The following is a 20,823-nucleotide window of genomic DNA, read 5'->3' on the forward strand; positions in this document are numbered from 1 at the left end:
GCAAGTCTGTGACCACCTCATGACACTGAATGTGTACAAGTCTATGGGGCCAGATGGCATACATCCCAGGGTTCTGAATGAACAGGCTGACATGGTCATCAAGCTGCTCTCCACCATACTTGAAAAACTGTCAGTCAGGCAAAGTTCCCAGTGTCTGGAATAAGGAAAACATCACTCCCACACTCAACAAAGGGAGAAAGACAGACCTGGGAAATGACAGGCCAGTGAGCCTCACATCAGTGCCAGGGAAGGTCATGGAGTGGATCCTCCTGGAAGAGATGTTAACACACATGTGGAAATCATCAGAGATGAACAGCATGGCTTCACCAAGGGAGACCATGCCTGACCAATCTGGTGGCATTTTATGAAGAAGCGACAGCATCAGTAGACAAAGGAAGGGCAACTGATGTCATCTATCTGGACTTATGAAAGCCCACTAACATGATTCTGCACAACACTCTCACCTCTAAATTGGAGAGGACATGGATTTTAAGGCTGGACTATTAGGTGGATAAAAAATTGGCTTAGATGATCAAAGCCAGAGGATTGTTGTCATTAGTTCTATGTCCAGATGGAGGATCATGGCTAGCAGTGTCCTCCAGAGATCTGTCTTGGGATTGGTGCTCTTCAACATCTTCCTCAATGACATAGACAGTGGGATTGAGTGTACCCCTCAGCAAGTTTGCTGATGACACTAAGCTGAGGGTGAAGTTGACGTAATAGAAGGAAGAGACACCATCCACACTCAAGAAGTGGGCAAACAAGAATCCAATGAGGTTTAACAAGATCAAGTACAAGATGTTGCACTTAGGTCAGGTCAGTCCCAGATAGAAGTACAGACTAGGAGAAGAACTCACTGAGAGCTGCACTGTGGAGAAGAACTCGGGGTTCCTGATAATTTAAAAGCTGGACGTGGGCCAGCATTGTGCTCTTGCAGCCCAGAAGGCCAACGGCTGCATCAGAAGAGGGGTGGCCATCAGGGAGGGTGAGGTGATTGTGCCCCTTTGCTCTTCCCATATGAGGCACCATCTGAAGTATCGTGTCCAAGAGTGGAGCCCCCAGTACAGAAAGGATGCAGAGCTGTTGGAGCAGGTCCAGAGAGGGCCTGATGATGATCAAAGGGCTAGAGCACTCCTGCTATGAAGAAAAGGTTGAGGGAGCTGGGCTTGTTCAGCCTGGAGAAGACTTCAGGGACACCTCATTGCGGTCTTCCAGGATTGAAGGGAGCCTTGCAAGCAGGAAGGAAAACAAGTTTTCACATGGTCTGATAGTGACAGAACAAGGAGGAATGGCTTTAAACGTAAAGAGGGTAGATTTAGATTAGATGTTAGGAAGACATTTTTATTCAGAGGGTGGTGAAGCACTGAAACAGGCTGCCCAAAGAGGCTGTGGATGCTCATCTCTGGAGGCATTCAAGGCTCAGACGGATGGGATCCTGGCAGCCCTATCTAGTGGTTGGCAACTCTGCTTGTGGCAGGCGGGTTGGAACCAGATGATCTTTAAAGGTCCCCTCCAACCTAAGCCATCCTATGATCTGTCAGAGTTCAACCTTCTTCACAGGTTATGAGAAACTATTAAAATCAGTCTACTAGCTTTGGCAGTATATTACAAACCTGATTTTCAGTATTATTCAAACTGTTTCTGGAGTGATCATAGCTGCAAAACAGTTGCTAGGCAAACTGAAGTGAAACTTCTGCTAGTTTAATTTAAGAGAACTGTGGTGCCATTTTCTGATGTCTGTAATTTCAGTCAACAAAAACAAAATTGCCTTATTGCACTTGATCACTTCAAATTTCCATGGGTTTTAGATCAGGAGGTCTGACACTTAGTGTTTTGTAGTAAGAAAATAAGCTGTAGGTATTCAAGAAGTAAACTGTGTATAGATAAAAGTTTGTTCATTACACCATTGTCTGAGTTTATGGCACCCTTTAGTTTACGCTATACAAATATCGCAAATATTCATTTCTCAAAAAGGAAACCATTACGGACAAAAGAATCATCCTTTCCTTTATGATGCCATGAGTTTAATAATGGGAAGTTACGTCCCAAAATGACACACTTTTGTTTTGTGCTAGCTTTGCCCAATATCCACATATCTCTAAGCAATATCCTAAAATCACTTACAGCTCTGTTTCAGTACAGAATATATAATTCAAATGAACCCAGAACTACCTATCTGATTTTAATGCTGCTCTTCTTACTGCTGTTCTATTGAAGGCCTGCACTCCCTGATAAGTACCTATGGGGCAGGAGGAAGTCTATAGTCGATTTCCACATGCTGCAAAAAAACACTGATGGGGGTTGCATTTTCTCCTGTTTTTCATTGCTAATGCATGCAGCTGATCCCTCATTTCTTCATCTTCTGAGACTGTCAGATTCCTTATTGTCAGTGCACACATGCAGAACAACAGTGGGAACAGCTGAAAGGTAGCCTAGTTCTGAATATGGGATAACAGCAGCTGAATCTGTTAGGGAGGTACATGATAAACAAAGTAGACTTGTGGGGAAGCAGTTCTACCCTTACTTTTTTGCTCTGTACTTAGAAAAACTCATCTGTTAAATCATTATGTCAGCGAAGACTGATAAGGGTCAGAAAGTAAGGTACTGGTTTAGAATAACTGAAGGATTAACACATCTCCTCTACATGCATTTCGTGCAGCTCTAACAGCATTCAAGTTTCCTCAATGAAAACACTAAATAAGCTTGACTATAACGTGACTGTGCTATGTAGATAGAATTACTAACTCTACAATACACGATTTTCAGGTGACAAAACAATTTGTGTGACATGAGCAGTCTGGTTTTTGGACTGTCGTCAGCACAGACTCAGTATGGCAAGACATAAAGTTATGCCTTTGTTCCTAAACTAAGATACAAGTGCTTTGGGCAGAGGGGGAAGGGAAATAATCCAAAAACTTAACCTAATGGCAGCTTTTAAGACAATTTTTCCAAATGTAGTTTCATGAGAAAAGTTTTTGGGGTTCCTAAAATTATCTGATTGCTACAGTTCAGACAATCTGGCCACTAAGGATCTAGGGATGCCATATTATGTAAAAAATTTAATTCAATCCTTGTATATATATGCATTACAACAGTATCCTATAAATAAAAATGCTCTAAAAAAGGAACCCTGTCTCATTCTATGAATGGCATACAGAGCGCTGAGCTGCTGAGCACACTCTCATTTCACTAATAAATCTCCCTCAGCTCCTTCTATGTTATATATAGATAATATTTTTGCTTGATTGATTAGAGATAATTGGATTATACTTAATCTTCCATTTCCTTAACATTTCTCCTCCAGGACTCATGATATACCAGATTCCAAGACAGTTCTAAACACAATCTTGTCAAGCAGAGCTTCAAAATTTAAGATGACATTTTCCAATTCCTTGAAGTTACAGCGCTTCTAAGAAGACAGACGCTCATCTTTTCTTTCTACTTAAGTCACACAAACCTATTTTCTAATTTGAGAAACACCAAAGACGTAGCCTATGAATTAATCATCTTAAGACTAAATAAGGCATCACTGCCATACTTGTCTTTTCCACTCAGGTATCACAAGACAGAACAATTTTTTCTGCTTAAGACAAACTTAGCCTAATAGAACCATAACTTTCCTATACTCGTTCCAAACCAGCCTTCAGCAACACACGCAGAAATGGAAAGAACCACTCACAGGCATTCACTAATCCTGATAACTTAGCTGTAGCATAAAGACTGTGCTTGAAGAGACCTCTGGTGATCATCAAGTCCAAGGCCTTGCTAAAGCAGGTTCTCTACAGATGGTTGCACAGAAAAGTGCAAGTGACCTAGTGGGTCCTGAACATCACCAAAGGAGACTCCACAACCTCTCTGGGCAGCCTGTTTGGGTAACAAGTTTCTATCAGCTACTTCAGGAGCAGCAAGACAATCTGGAGGCTTCGGAAATTCAGAGACTTTTGTTTTGTAAGCATTGAATTTAACAGCCTAAGCTCTAACAAGCTGCTTTGCAGCAAGAGGATCAGAGAGGAGGCAGGAGAGATAACTGGAAGTTGAGATTGCTTAAGCAGGAGAGGAAAACAACATGGAAATAGAGGAACTAGCATAATGTCTAAAGACCCTTTTATACCTGCAAACATGCATGAATACAGTGACAAATCCTTAAACTTGACAGAGAAGATGTGAACTCCTGATTCCATCATAGATGCTTGCAAGCTGAGCACGACTCATTAGTCCATGAAGAAGAGACATCCTGATCAAAGGGCTACAGGAAGAAACGTTCCTTCTTCTAGAGACATCTCTCCTTATATTTCTAAAAGAGAGATCCCCATGGCTGGGCCAGCATTCACCTAATGTCACTTACCAGCAAGAAAATAAAAAGAAAATACTTGATTATCTGCTTAGATGCATATTTAGGCAGCACCCCTTCAGTAATTCATTCCAACTGTAAGGTCAAAACAAAATCAAAATGCTAATGCTTTTTTTTTCTTTTCTGAATGGCTCAAAGTAGCACGTATTTACTGAATTTTCCATTTCTGACTGGAGTTCCCGGGAAATCCAGATAAAACTACCTACCATAGGAACAGAATCCTGTAGTGCAGTACTCTCTGATGACTGCATGATTGCTGGTAAGGACTCCTTCCAAAAAACAAGCTTTCAGACAAAGTACTCCATGATGGATACAGGAAAATAGCTAGCTAAGTTATACAACAACATTCCACAGACTCAGAGTCCTCTTCACAAGTATATTACAGTACTGTGGTAGATACTGGCTTCCTGCATAAAAAAGTCCATTAATTCTTGTACAGCAACTGAATTCAAAATTGAACCTTCCTAAAGTAACCTTAGATTTTAGAATGAGTTACATAGCATACATACCTAAAGCATACAAGCCTACAAGCATACAAACCTAAACAAGAAATTCACACACACCAAGACCAAACAAGTTCCTGTTTTAATTATACCTCATTTTTATTAGAGTCTCCCAAGCAAACATCCACATTATCCCTTGGGATACCTCTTGGGATATCAATTGCCTCTTCCAGTTGAAAGGAAGAGGAGCCAGTCCATACTCATGCAGCTTTACATTCAGTGCAACAAAAGATAAACCAGGCACTTAAGAGTGTTTAGCAAAAAGCAATCATGGCAGTTCCATAATTAGATTGTTGATCATTTACAAACAGCTCACAGTTAATAAATAGGTGATGGAGAACTAGAGGACCATCTCGGGTGCACAAGGGAGAGTCCCAAGAAAAATAAAGAGAACAAACCAGAGATGATAAAAGCCCAGAGTAAGAGGGATGGTCTTCCCAATACTTTTCTTGCAAACTTAGATAAAATGTCTCAACTAATTTTGCAAAGAACTATGGATTTTACTACATCTGAAAAATAACTCTAGGTTTGTTTTAATCCCATCTCGTTTCCTTCAATTACAGCTGCATAGGTAAACCCACGAACTTTCTCAGACAAAAAAAAGGAAGAGTGAAGGAAAACACAGATAGCAGCAGACTTGGTCACAAGCACAAACAGTATCAAAATGCTTCTGGTAACACAAAAAGCTGACGCTTGCAATTCCTGCACTAGCTCACTGGGAGAAAACATCTTCAAAAATAACCACAGCTCTGATATTTTAGGAAAATACTGAGTGGCATCTATAGCTCACCGCTATGATCAAGCCAAATAAAGCTTTATGTTTTCAGAGAAGCAAAGGAAGATTTAACAGTACGTTCAGTTGTTTTTTACCTATTAAAATCAACTGTTATGCAGATAAATGCAGAAGACAGCACATAAACTGAGTCAGGTGCCCCATTCCTAACTTTATGTATAAGCTCTGAATGATTGGAAGGAAGAGAAAAAGCCTATATTCAGATGAGCTACTAGAGAAATGCACAGAACAGATACTCCTTCCCTGAAAACCCAACAGCACTCATGCATCAGAATCAAGATGTAGTTATCTTGCTAGTAATCATATTTAATATAATATATTAATATTATATATTATGTTATATATTATATATTATGTTATATATATTATATATTATGTATATATATATAATATATATTATATAATTAATATAAATCAATTTAAACATAAAAAAATGTACTATATCTGCTAGTAATCAGATGCACCTTTCTCCAACTGTATCAAATCTGTCTTATACTTATCTCACACATGCTAAATGTTACAAAGGTTAAAAAAAAAAAAATAAAATCAGATCTTCATTATAGAAGATCCACATATAACTCACTTAACTGTGCATGTTCCCAATTCATACAAACAATTTCTGCTTTACCACCAAAGGAAAGGACCAAAGGACTCTTTACATTTGCAACTCGCTACTCGATGTATTGCATTTCTTTTTCAAATGTTTGGTCTAGACAGAATTAAAACAAATCCCTTCTGTAGAAGCTATTGTTGAGATAACAACCCAAGCTGGCTGAGGTAAAACACTGTAAGAAACTTTTCTTGCACTCTCTGTAGTTTAATATACTCAACAACATTTTACTCCTAAGTCAGTAAGCTTAGGCCACTAAAAACACGTAACAGCTCAAAAGCATCAGGAAAACATGGTACAAGTAAAGCCACTGATGTTTGCAGGCCAATGTTACTATCTTCAAAAACATCCTTAAAGTCAGTACTGTATAAAACGTGACGAACATTTATTGAATTGCCAGGACTCTCCATTTGATGCATTTTAAACTTCTGAAATCCCAATTAAAAACCAAAGTGAATGAGTAGATGAGTAACAGGTCAGGAGATAATAGGCAGTCTCAGACAAAAATTACTTTTACACATACAACTAAAGGAACGTATGTTGGCAGGAATTTTCTCATTCCCTAATTTCACAAATGAGATTTCAGCAGTAAGGGATTTTTAACAGCTATATTCCAAAGTTAAGACAATCATAACATACATTAAGCATAAGCACATTCATCAGAAGGCAAACACTTTGATTCAACTGTAATTTTTGCTTCGATAATGTATGCCGCTACCACGCCAATATTTGCCATGGTTTACCATGAAAATGACTGAACTTCCCCTTTGCTTTTGCTCTCTGCATAGACTACAACTTGCCCAATACTCCTCAGCTACAAATCTCCATCTCCTCATTAGATGCAGATTGCAGTAGCCTAGAAAAAATAAAATTCCATCCTTTCAGAAACAAACCATAATAGCAGACTTATTATCACGCTAATGCTTTCCAAGAGACTATTTCAAAAATTTATTTTATTCTAGTATCTCTAGAGAAGTCCTTCCCTTGCAGTCTTCTGAAAATATAGAGAAGTAAACCAAAAAATTTACAATTCAACCTTACACATGGCTCCAAGTAGAAATGGAGAAAATTAACTAATGCATATAAACTTATTCAGGGCTCAACGTGGTCTCATTAGCCAAGGTTAGGCCTAATTAAAACTTCATACAAGACTCACAAGAAAAGCCTAAGCTGGCTGTTGCAGATCAGAGTTTAAAGTGGATGCTGACCACTGAAACTGCATACATGTATCTAGAGGAACTGCTTTGCTACACGTTTCCTGCTTTTAAACAACAAATAAATGTTGTCCATATATACACCCCTCGAGGTACTACACTTTCTGAAGAAATTAGAGAAAGAACTTCTTTCCTGCCTAATTCTGACACTCATCTTCAGAGTCACCACAACATCACATGTTGGTTCTGCTGGCTATGCAGGACGTTCACTGTTTCCTTTCCATACTAGTGCCAGACATGCTGTATAGACACTCAGGAGGACAGGGAGACAAGTACAGGTTCCAGACTTCAAACTTCCTCCTCTACCAGATCATATATATCTACCTACCTTTAGTGCCACAGGGCACTAAAATACTCCAAACTGATACGTTTATAAGACTTGTAGCTGAGAGGATATGGCCTCCAAAGACAAAGTGACTACATTTTCAAACAAGCATTTGGTACCAAAAGTCCTAAACAGCAAAACTGCTTGCTTTTCCTTTTGTTTCCTTGATTCTCCAAGAGGCTGCAGCATCTCAGACAAACCAGATTTAACACCGAAGGAACCAAAACAGTAGATGTCTGTAGGCCCTGCATTTGGCAAAAAGCAACCTTTATCCTTCTAGCCTTCAACACACACACGTACCCAACTATAAAAAGAAAATAATCAAACACAATCCAAACAAGACTGACACGCAGTAGAAAGAATAATAGTAACCTCTTCAGTGTTTGGCCTGCAACATTCCAAATGATGAGAAAATACTATGAGAAAAGTAAAAGGCAAAAAAAAAAAAAAGCAGCAAAACCATGCAACCTATCCAGTATGTAAGAACTTCCCCTCGTTACTGGCCTCCCCAATCCATGAGTGCCAAGTTAAACACCTATTCTTCGAAATTGTTCCAGCCAAACTAAAATCAAGTTTGTTTTTTTAAAAGCCACCCAAAATATTTACAGAAATGTTTCCATCAACAAGAGGCACAGCTGATCTAAGTAAAGGACTTCTGTTAGTAAGTACCAAGTGTCACTGTTTCAAACTTTTAAAAATGAAACTTCAGCTGCAGAGAAAGGAGGCTACTATATTAAGAACATGACCAGAAAGAGCCACCCTAGTGTTCACACACATACCTTTGTCCTTCTTGAAATCCAAAGCATCTTCCTTATCTGTCACTATTTCCTTCATGTTGATAATGCTTTGGTGATTAAGCTGTCGAAGAATTTTAATCTCCCGAATAGCTGTAATTGGAAACCCTTCCTTTTCATTATCCAATCGTACTTTCTTTAGTGCTACCAATTCTCCTAGGAGAAAATGAAAATTGAAAAAGATTAGCAACCAAACTATGGGACTTCAGATTGCTTTGTTTTAAAAATCCATCCCATTTGTTACTATTTAGCTTTATAATCTCCACTCAGAAATAGTTAAGATTTTGGTTCATGCATCGTGCCAAACAGAAACAAAATTAATTAGTGCTGGGAAACAAAGATATAGAGAAACAATTATAAATGAGCATTTTTAGCTAACCTCTATAATAACCATCTTCTACATGTACACCTCACTCGTGTCCTGATCTTCCACACCCGGTCTACCAATAAACCCCTATGTAAGAGTGATTATCAACAGCAGCTTTACAGACAGAGACCTATGTTTGCTATGGTTTTATCGCTTTTATACCACCACAGGTGAGAACGTACAAGAAAGGGAACTGCTCTCCCAAGGGTTTGATCAGAAAGGAAAACAAAGACTGATGTGTACCTTGGGAATGGAGATGTTCTACAAGGAGGCCACCAATAGCAATGCAAAGTCACAACCTCCTTTGCTGTCTTGTAACTAGATTAAGTAGAAGTTGGATTCCAAAACAGTCCCTTTTTCAATCAATCCAATAAATAAGGTAAGCCTTCCTGAATACTTTCAGCCTGTTGACAACAAGAATGTGCCTTGCATGTTGAAGAACAAATACAAAATACTGCAAGTACAAGAACAAAGTTTCAGGAAAAAAGTTGCTTGGACAAAGACAAAGACAAGTGCAAACTGATTTATTGATTCAGAAGAGGCTCTGAAGGAACTCTGCTGGTACACTTACCACCTCCAGAAAACATCATCAAAAATGAAGGAGTGAAGAAGCAACCATCAGTTCAAATCATTTACCCATCCAGATGATATGAACTGGTTTAGGTCCTATTGAAGAACTATTGTTGATAAAGATCTGCAAAGCTTATTCGGCTTTAAGATGGCAGAATACGAAACATTTCTCACTCATTAGCAAGTTCAGTAAGGGGACAGCTACCAGAAAAGAGAGGACAAAGGGTCTCTTTGTTCTTCATGAGAGGAGCAGAAATTCAAGTAAAACAGTTGATCTGTATATAGCACAAGGCTGAGAAGAAAGGCACAGATGATACCAACACTCAGAAAGGCAAAAAGTAGTGTCAGAAAGATTACTGTGGACATACTGTGACTTGCAGAATAGCTTAATCTGGATGGAAAAGGCACAGAAGGCACATCCTGACTGAATGGATGTGCAGGGTTAGAGGCCTCTGAGGTGCATTTTCAGAAGGCTCAATTAAAATGGCAGGAGGCACAGCACTGAGGAACGCTGGCCACCAGGAGAGTACAGTATCTTTAGCAGGAGTTCCTCTGGCCAGTAAAAGAACTAAAACACTTAGTAGCAATAGAAGCACCTACTCTGAAGTAGGTAGCATTTGTTTCCTTCCGCAAGTCATGGAAAAGACCTTCCAGAGAGTTTTCCTCTAAACTCAATGTATCTGAAAATGTTTTCCCTCAAAGGGAAGATCTTATACTGTATACCGACTCTCACTGAGTAAGCTTCAGAACCACAATCATGGTGGCTCTGAAAAAATCACATCTTTACTAATAAAGGCTATTTTTGTGTCATAATAAAATCCTTAGGAAGGCAATGTGAGACATGACAGTTTAGTTAGAATTCTCACGCATGTATCTAGAGAGAAATACTACATAGTTCAAGATGCAAGGCAAACAACTGAAGAGACCTAATATTTATCAGTACACTTACTATGCACAGAAGTGGCACTGTCGTGTTTACAGTGAAGAGAAATTTCCCTTATTTGTTTTATTGCAGGCTGAGCTGGATGAAGCTAGATTCTGCAAATTGGCAGGAGCATTACATAGCCATAATGGAAGATACATATCTAAAGAATGTACATCAGCTCAATCATTTTGGGCTTTTTTTTAGTAGATTTATTGAGCTCAAATCTGTTAAATCTAATAAGACCTTATTCCACACCTCTGTGTATTGAACATATGCAACATATCATGTTCCACTATGATTCAAGATAAATTCAGCTGGAAACAAAGCAACAGCACACGAGTCATCAGGGATAATAACTTGTGACATCTCTAAAGTGGAGGTAAACGGTGGACATTCAAGTTTACACTGTGGCGGTCCCAAGAAAAAGTTAATGCAGAGGGCTCACAGACCATAAGAATGCACAGTCAAGTCCTTCCCTCAGAGATGGAAAATAGAGGTTACCATTGGACCTCAAGGGGCCCAAGTGTTACTTGCACACTCTTAGATTTACGGCAATCCTTCAGACAGGAAAAGTATAACAGGATACCTCACAGCTCAAAGTAGGTATGACAAAAACTAGGATTGTGATATAGGAGTGAGATAGATGCTAATGTTGCAGCTTATGTCTTCCTAAGTATATCAACCTGTTCTTAAACTTCAAAAGATACTGCCTCTCAGATCACGCCAAAAAGATGGGATGATATACAAAACTGTAAGGAAAATGGGAATAACACAGGATCTAATGAAATCTTTTTATCTTTTGAATTTATATAAGAATAATTATGCAGTTTTCCATGCACCATAAGATCAGCTCCAGAAGACAGTGGTGCAGGTACTAGAGATCACTCTAACATCAAAAGCTGCAAAAACAAGAGAAAACTGATTAACTGTCCTTCATTTTGAGCAAACTAGTTGTTCAAAAAGCAATTGCTGCCAAAACTGCTGCTTTGACTGAATTATTGGTAGCTGTTGCAACAAAGAGGCAGGACAGGCACCATTGTAAAAAAAGTAAATTCTCCTGTTAGCATCAGAAGTATTCACTAAGGACATGAATTCAAACCACCTCTGCTCTCAAAAGTCACACTTTAAAGATGTGGCATCAGCTTGAACTGGTGTCTGAAAGAGCAGTTGTGCACTCTCTTCAATCTTGCCTTGAAAAGCCCATTGCGGAGCCTATTATAAGAGAGCTTGAAGGCTGTAATGCCACTCTTTACACAGAATTTGAATTCAAGGCTGGAAGGTTTGGAAAGGCGGAAGGTTTGCTCTAACCATACAGGCCCATCCAGTATAGAGAGCAATAACTTCTGCAAGAGGTTAGAAAATGACTGCCACAGACAAACAACCAGAAGCTTGCCAAAGAGGACAATATGGTAGTAACTGGATTAGAAAGCTAACTGTACAAAGACCACAATACCAGGAAGGCTGGAAGAAACTGCTAGCAATGATTTGCAATGGCTCCAAAGATAGGACTTAAGAAGATTTGATTTGTGACCGTTCAACTCAAAAAACTAAGGTTTGAAAATTCAGACAAGAATGGAAAAAGAACAATTATACTGTTCATTCTTCTGGAGATCAGAAAGAAGGCTGCTATGTGATCATACATGCTTCAGCTACTGCTGAAGTAGGGAATTAGACAGTACTGAAGGCACGCACATAAGTCAGAAGGGCAAGGAGTCACAAGAACTACTGACTGAACTTAAAACCAACAAGCAAGGTACAGCACAGCTGTGGAAACAGATTTGACTGTTATCTATTTAGAAGCAGTGACAACATTCCTGCATATCGTAATGGTGAATGCTTGCTCAATTCAGCAACAGTTAAGGTGAGATCTAGAAGTTATGTCTCTGCTGTGCTGCCAGCTATACTATAAGAAAAATACCTGATATGCAACACTTCAGGACTGCAGTGCACAGAGATATGTTTTCTTCCTACTAGCAGCTAATGGCAATCAGAGTACAAAGAAGGAAAATGGCTAAATCTCACACCTACCTTCATTCATCTTTGCAGCCTCTTTACAAACTTCATTATTTTTTTATCATTCTATCAGTGGTACCATTTTGTTTCCCCAGAGTACTTAGCCTTTTTTCTTCACTACCTCAAACTGTGTACTGAGCATCAAAGTTTAAGAAATACAAGTTCAAATAGAGATTAAGACTACTCAGCATGTACTTTCAGTTACAGCTTTACAAATAGATAATTTTTAAGGCAGCAAAAGATAGACAAAAGCTAGATTAAAAACAAAGAATACAAAGATTTTATTCAATTATAAAAACAAACAAAACCCAAACCCACTGACTTCAGAATTGCAGGAGTAAGTTCACTTTATGTAACCTACCTGTGTCTTTATCCCTGGCTTTGTAAACTTGTCCATAAGTGCCTTCACCAATAATACCAATGATATCAAATTTATCCACACAGCGTTTTCCCCAGTCTATTTCTTTTTCTTTTGTTTCACCATGTCGTGGTCCACATATTCTAGAAAACAAGGATTTTAAAGAATACAGCTCTTTTAAGAATGCAGCTAACATATACAAGGATCATCTTAAAGTAATTCAACACTAAATATTCATGAGACGTTATTAGATAACAACCTTACTACCACTAACCAGCAGCCACTACTACAAACGATGCAGTCTGATTTAAGACTATGCAGTATGAAGGAAGCTGTTACAAAAAAGCAGAAATACTTCAAACAGAATACATTTTTAGGAAACTATCCTCACTTCTGCTCCCATGACAGACTTTAAAATAAATTAAAAAAAAAAAAAAAAGTAATAAACATACTTTGGTCTCCTCTTGCTGTGTAACTGAACTGTTGGTTTCTTTTCTTCAGGACTTCTGCCTAACTCAGCTCCTCCCGGCAACTCAGGTGGAAGTGGCAAGTCTGCAAGCAGATGGCGAAGTTTCTTCTCTGTTTCTTTAACTGACTTCACTGTAATATTTTCTCTCAAGTTACTAAAAAAGAAACAATTTTGCTCGGACATTGAACACAGGTATTAAAACAAAAAAAAAAACTTACTGGAATTCTTTTTTTTGTTGTTGTTAGTACATTCTAAGCTGCTGATACACTAATATTGCTCCCAGAATTGACAGAAACTCAATTTAAGCTTTACAAATGAGTTGCAAACAGCTCAGACTAATGCACAGCTGATTATCAAAATTCTACAGAAAATAAGATCAGATGGTAAGACGTCATATTTCTGCCGAAAGCTGATGCTGGATGACATTGCCCATCTTCAAAAAGGGGCCATAAAGATGATCCTGCTAGCTACAGACCTATCAGTCTCACCTTGGTGCCAGGAAGCATATGGAATGGATAATCTCGGGAGCTGTAGGTAACTGTTGAGTCATGGCCTAAACCACTGAATGAACACCTCGGGAAGGAACTCCCATCAGCCATGGGAACACAGGTAAAGGCAATTCAGCTGTGCAACCAGAAGGGGTGGAACCTGGCTCCACCTCTCCTAGACCGCACTTAAGGGCTGACTGTCCTGTGGAAAGATCTCTGATTGGAGATCCCTCACTCATGGAGTCCTTCCTGTGCCCCTTGATCTTCAGAGGTGTGTGAGCACTCGTCCTTTGTAACACCATTCCATCCATGCTAGCCCCTTTGCTGCTGCACTCCTCTATTGCCTTTCCACCTCGTTTATCTTTCCAGTTGTAACAGGAGCCATCATGGATCAATTAAAGGTCAACCAGGGGATCAGGCCCAGTCAGCATGGGTTCATGAATGGTAGATCCTGTTTAACCAACCTTGTTTCGTCCTATGACAAGGTGACCCACTCAGTGAATGAAGGCAAGGCTGTCAATGTGGTCTACCCGGACTTTGGTAAAAACCTTTCACACTGTCCCCCCACAGCATCCTTGTGGACAAGCTGGTTGCCCACAGTTTGGATGGGCGCATGCTCTGCTGGGTGAAACACTGGCTGGATGGCCGGGCCCAAAGAGTTGTGGTCAGTGGAGTTAAATCCAGTTGGCAATCAGTCACAAGCGGTGTCCCCCAGGGCTCAGTACTGGGGCCGTTTCTATTTAACATCTTTATTAACCATCTTAATGAGGGATTGAGTGCACCCTCAGTAAGTTTGCAGACAACACCAAGCTGGGAGGGAGTTTCAACAGGGCCAAGTGTCAGGTCCTGCATTTTGGTCACAACAACCCCAGGCAACCCTGCAGGCTTGGGGAGGAGTGGCTGGAAAGCTGCCTGATGGAAAGGGACCTTGGTGTAGTGATGGACAGTGGGCTGAACATGAGCCAGCAGTGTGCCCACGTGGCCAAGAAGGCCAATGGCATCCTGGCTTGGATCAGGAGTGCTGTGGTGAGCAGGACCAGGGAAGTCATCCTGCCCTGCACTCAGCACTGGTGAGGCCTCACCTCGAGTGCTGTGCTCAGTTTCGGGCACCTCAGTGCAGGAAGGACATGGAGGTGCTGGAGCAGGTGCAAAGAAAGGCAACAAGGCTGGGGAAGGGCTTGGAGAATATGGCCTATGAGGAGAGACTGAAGGAACTGGGGCTGTTCAGTCTGGGGAAGAGGAGGCTGAGGGGAGACCTTACTGCTCTCTTCCAGTATCTGTAAGGTGCTTAGTGGGGTTGGTCTCTTCTCATTGGTGACAGTTGACAGGATGAGGGGAAATGGCTTCAAGTTGCACCAGTTTAGGTTGGATCTCAGGAAAAACTTCTTTACAGAAAGGGCTGTTAAGCACTGGAATAGGCTCCCCAGGAAGGTGGTTGAGTCACCATCCTTGGGTGTGTTTAAGAACCATTTGTACGCAGTGCTCACGGACATGATTTAGTAGAGGGTTGTTAGAGTTAGAGCAGTATAGCTGGGCTGTGGTTGGACTTGATCATCATTAAGGTCTTTTCCAACCTGAGGAATTCTATAACTCTATGATAGCAAGCCTTACCAGCCAGAACAAACCTACCTGAGCTTCAGTTTAGGCTTCTGCCATTCATCTAAACTACTCCTCTTCCTCCCTTCTATCCCCCCCCCCCAAACACTTAGGGCCCAGACTAGTATTATTTAGAGCTCAGGTGCTGCCAGATACCACAAGTATAGCACTTAAATATGTAGTCTGTCACCACGTATAAAAGATTATACTAATCCAATTCACTTCAGTTTTGATCTTCAGAGAAAACTAACTTCATGGTTACAGCTACTGCAAAGCACTGAAAGGCAGTCCATACCACGCTACTTGCAGATTCCAAACTCACAGATTTGCAGACACACTCCAGTTTCCATGTGTTTCTAGTTATCAGAATACAAATCAAGTGGAAAATTGATTTCTTCTGCCATGGGTAACTGGCATTTTTATTTATTATTTTAAATTATTAACTTTTTTTTTTTAGGGGACAGCGACAGTCTGTCTTGAGAAGAACCCCCAGAATACACAGCAATGTATTTTTATTCTAGAGATGCTCTTCACAGTCTAGTGGGTAAATTCTGAACATGCAATGCTTCCTGCAAGATAATTTTTGTTTTAAACTCATGGTTCTGTTTTGTCCAACTTCTTCCTTCAGCTGCATTTTGGCAGATATAATATAACAAGTAAACCCATGATTGTTGCTTAAATAATGACATGGCTTTCTTCCTGATAGGACTCTCAGATAGTACTCTCTCATCAAGTTTCTTCCATCATTGCATAAAGAAAATCTTTTGTCATGCTCTGAGTGCACATTTGCCAAGGTAGCGACATCTGCAAAAATCACTGTTCCATTCTCAACATCCCTCTCAAAAAAACTTTTCTGGAAAGGTGTTTTTCCTGCAACTTTCTATCTACCCAGTTGCACAGATAAAGTAGGAACTTCTATAAATGGAAAGACCTTGCTATCTTCCATCATGGAGAATGCACGTGTTCATTCATAAATTCATTGCAATCAGCAAATTTTATACATTTAATAAAGCATTCCAGCATTTTCACTATGCCTGTCCCATCACTACAAAATCAGAACCCTCAAGAATCTTAGACCACCTATGAAGCTGCCACTGCCACAATTCAAAAGAGGCACCTCGAGGAAGCATGTACTGCCCTCATCGTTCTGTTCATGTTAGCATGAACACAACAAGTAGTTATCATAATGAAGACCTCAATTTTGAAGTTCAAGTATTTGCATTTCTCTCACAATTTCGCCCTCAAACTTTCAGTATTAGTGGAAATACAATATATGAGAAGTTCTGAAACAAGTTTCAAAAGCAGTATGTGAAAACAGAGGCAGCCAAGAGCAGCCACTTTTCAGGTTTGCTAAATCACACACTGCTGGCTACCAGAACAGTCTTCTCTTTCAGCTAACCTTGTCATTAGTTTCCCAGCAGCACTATTTCTTTAGGGTGCTTGTTTGTGGTTTTACCAGATTCCTACTGAACGTCAACTGACACTACATTAGGAGTAAGCAAGTTCTGCGCAGTACCAAGCTTTCTGAGTTGGCACAATTTCCTACAGCAACTGAATACATCTGAACCTTGGTCCTTCTTCCTCCCAAAAATCACAGATCATTTTCCTCTAATGACTCATGGTTTAACCTGACTTGTTACAGACTTCACATCAGAATCATTACGATCGCATCCCAAAAGTGAAACAAAGTGAAGCATAAAAGACATTCTATTTCCTGTCACTAGTCTTTCTGATGCAGTTTGTTTGCATGTATTACGTTGGGGTTTTTTTGTCTTTTGTTTTGTTGTTTGGTTGTTTTTTGTTTGTTTGTTTGTTTTTTAAGGAAATGAGCCCAGTGCTAATAGAACTGTTTAGGTATGCTTAAAACAGACATTAAATAAAAAATACTCATAATGAGAAGTGATGAGACAGCTTCAGGATAGAATCACATATCATGTTATCACATCTAACCCTGCAAACAAAGCCTGTTAAAACAGTGGATATCCCTCAAATAAGTGTCAGTAATCCTGTTTACCCATGGAGGATGGCTCTGTCAAAGTCAAATGCAACTGCACATTCACCACACAGGTGTGATTCTGGATAACTGGAATGGCATTTGCTAGAGTGCTGAACATTCTCTTTTACTGCTAAAAAAGAAATCTACCATCTCATTAAGTAATATTGACTAACCAAGCCCTGTGTGTTCTTACATGTAACGCTGCATTGAATCGCTAATAGAAACATTTACACCACTAGTTGTAACAACTTGCACTAATTAAATAGTGCAACTTTCCAAGTGCAAGAGAAAACATTACTTTCACAGATACAAAATACATGAATGTTTAAAAGGTTTGGAAATTCTCTTTTAGGGTTTTTATTTCTTACAAAGATGTATCACACCTAAATCAGTTATTAATTCAGTACTAAGAAATTTGGTTTTACTTGTGAGAAGTTGATCTCTCAGATAGCACAAGACCAGTAATAAGAGTAACACCAAAAGCAACTTTTCTCACACTACCAAAACCAAAAGAAAAATAATAAGTGACAGCTCAGTAGCATCATTTTCCAATTCATATCACAGCAAGTATTCTGTTTGGACCGAAAAGAAACTTAGCACAGCCTAAATTCAGATTACACTTCGGGTACAGACCCAAGTTTCCTTGCTACAGACCAATCTCTAGCACTTCAAAAGTCAGCACAGATTTAAAGTTATGAACATCACACCTCAGTTATACATACTTAAAATAATAGCGATCTGCAAAATGAATTAACTGAAAATAACAGATCTATAAAAATTAAAGTCAAATTCCAACTTACTGAAAGATTTTCAGATACTGTTACTGAATTAATCTTTTCCCCAGAACTGTGCCTACATTTGCAATGAACTCGAGATCTTGAAAACTACATATGTGCATTATCCCCAAAATTCTTATCCGTCTGCAATTTTAAGTAATCTCTTTAGTGTACTTTATTGAAAAATTCCTTCTACAATACATCTCAGATAAATTACTTTTAACATTGCATTCCCCTTCGGTTTACTCATAACCTTAAGCAACCAAGGAGCAAGGACAAATTACATCAGCCTGATCTAGCAAACAGACTAACCCCATGGGTGCTCCTGATCTAGCAAAGAGGGCATTCAACCTTTTGACTTGCCTTGGTCACACTGAGTGAAGAGGAATTGTCTTGGGCCATATATATGTAGGCTGCTCTGAAAGTAACACCTCCTATTTATTTCCATGGAAACTACAATCGATACAATAAGCACAGATACAGCATATGACAGAACAAATTCTCAGCTACAAAACACTACTGTTCAACATATTCACCACCATTAGCAATGTATATTCATCAGTGATGAACAAAAGCCTGCATATCAAGCTTATAAACACCTGCACCAGGGGAGGTGACCCACTGTTGCTGTCGCCACTGCTGAAACCCACCACTCACCACCACCTCACCGTGCTCACATTCACTGTTAGGTTTCCATAAACGTTCAGCAAGAGTTGATGAACACAAGTGGTTGCCATTTTTTCCCCATGTGGATGAATTCAACGATGCCTCTGCTTCAGGCAAACTTCATGCCAGACTTGGTCAGACTGCCCCACCAATGCCATTCCTCACAGGGCAACAAAATGTAATGGAATATTGGCAGGAAGCTTCAATCCCTACTCTGTCATACCAACATCTGCCTCTGACACTGTGGGCCAACATAATAAATTAGGAAGCACTACTTATGGAGCAGCCTCCATAAAATATACAATATAGTTAGCATGTATACATACATCTTTTGTTAAAACAAAAAAGGAAAGGAACAAAACCATAAACTAGTGGGATATTGGGCCTCATTTTTGTGAAATTAATGCCTCAGTCTGGTTTGGTGGCAGTGGCTGCAGTTCTCAGTGAGTTCTCAAGGTGCTCGTCAAACATTTTTGATGAAGTTTTATTATTCCTGTGCTTTATCCTTGAAAACAGTTGTTCACAAATGAAAAGCAATCAGATGAACAAGGTGTGACCATGAAGTGAGGGGTACTGCTCTCTTGCTAAAACAGGGCTTATAAAAGTTCAGTAGAGACACATGATGAAATTTTTCAGTTTAATGTCCGAATGCAACTCCCCACATTTCATCTGAAAAGCTGCAGGTCACATACTTATACTGATTGCAAATGAAGTTGCAGGTGTACCAAAGAAACGATAATTATTTTTTTTTAGCAACCTTGAAATTTATTTTCAAATTCCCTTATCATAACAGAAAGGATAGCTGCATATATTCTGCTGTTCACAGAATCGTGTTTAGCCGGTGTATCAAACTGCATACAACTACTTGCTGTAACTTGAGTTAACCCTGTACTGCATCCTTCTTGTGCCTTGCTTTCAGGCCACATAGAGTTAAGAGCACACCAATGTTTTGTTGGTGCTGAGTGACAGCTGGCCTAGGCAGGCTGAGTGCAGCAGCAGCGGGTAAGCTGCACTGTGAGCTGTGCCAGGTAGCGTGCAGCCCACAGGCTGGACATGCCTTGGTTACCATTAGTTTTCCAAAGAAGAAATAAATAAATAAAACCAAGAGACAATCCCCAAAAAGCAAATTTACATCACAACTCACCTATCAGTTTCGTTATCTTCAGGCAGCGTGGGAGGCAAAGGCAAGGGTGGCAGTGTGGAGGCTGGTAGTGCAACAATTCTCTCCTTCTCCTTTGTTACTACGCTCGGTGTGCTCGGTTTGGTTTTCTCTTTTACAGTGACCGGTTGCTGTTTTACAACAGTTGCTTTGTCCTCTTTTACCGCTGTAGCTTTCTGTTTAGTATTTTTGTCTGCGATCAGATTATTTTCTCCTTTAGTTTCTGGAAGTGAGACCTTTGCTTTTGCCTTGTCATTCTTCACATTTACGCTGCTCGTAGGAGAAGGTGTATGCTCAATTTTTACTTTCTTCAGGTCCTTTACATTGTTCAATTGAGGTGCGCTTGCAGCAGTGTCAGTGTTTCCCTTCGTCGGCGTTGAAGTGTTGGAAGCTTTTGCACTGGCTTTAGCTGCCTCAGCTGCTCTTGCTTTTTTGTTTTTGTTCAGCTCAGCAGCCAGGCTACTCTTCAGAGTTAATGTGCTAGGAGAAATACTTGAATGACGACTTCTCGACCTGGACAACCTGTGTCTGCTACGGGATCTTGAGTGCCTTGATGAATATGGACTTCTGCTTCGAGATTTTGCTGACCGTCTGTTTCAAAAACAGTAAATATTTACTCAGGTAAAAAGTTGTGCAGTTTCACTCTCTTTTAAACCAACCATTTTCACCATGTTTATAGAATAAAAAAAGCCACAAAACAGAAAAGGCAGTGCCCTGCCAAAATTATTTGGAATACACAACAATCAAGATTCTACATCTAAACAGGTTGTTAGAAAACATTAAAGCTTTCTTAAATACAGCTTCTCCCAGTAAGGCACTGCAAAATACAACTGTATGCATCCATAGGACA

At 39.7% G+C, this 20,823-nt stretch overlaps 1 protein-coding gene across 1 annotated transcript in view; it reads right to left on the reverse strand.

Annotated features, from left to right (window-relative positions):
- CDK13 (cyclin dependent kinase 13) overlaps positions 1-20,823 on the reverse strand; it is a 57,758-nt gene that overhangs the window by 25,327 nt on the left and 11,608 nt on the right. The window contains exons 2-5 of the mRNA XM_042888141.1: positions 19,959-20,564; positions 13,276-13,446; positions 12,827-12,966; positions 8,576-8,746 (exon numbers count right to left, since the gene is read on the reverse strand). Of these exons, the coding sequence (XP_042744075.1) occupies positions 8,576-8,746; positions 12,827-12,966; positions 13,276-13,446; positions 19,959-20,564 (1,088 nt within the window). The remainder of the gene's footprint in view (positions 1-8,575; positions 8,747-12,826; positions 12,967-13,275; positions 13,447-19,958; positions 20,565-20,823) is intronic.

This window comes from Lagopus leucura, unplaced genomic scaffold, assembly GCF_019238085.1.
Source record: "Lagopus leucura isolate 7727_CA_CO unplaced genomic scaffold, USGS_WTPT01 Super-Scaffold_100157, whole genome shotgun sequence".
NCBI lineage: Eukaryota > Metazoa > Chordata > Aves > Galliformes > Phasianidae > Lagopus > Lagopus leucura.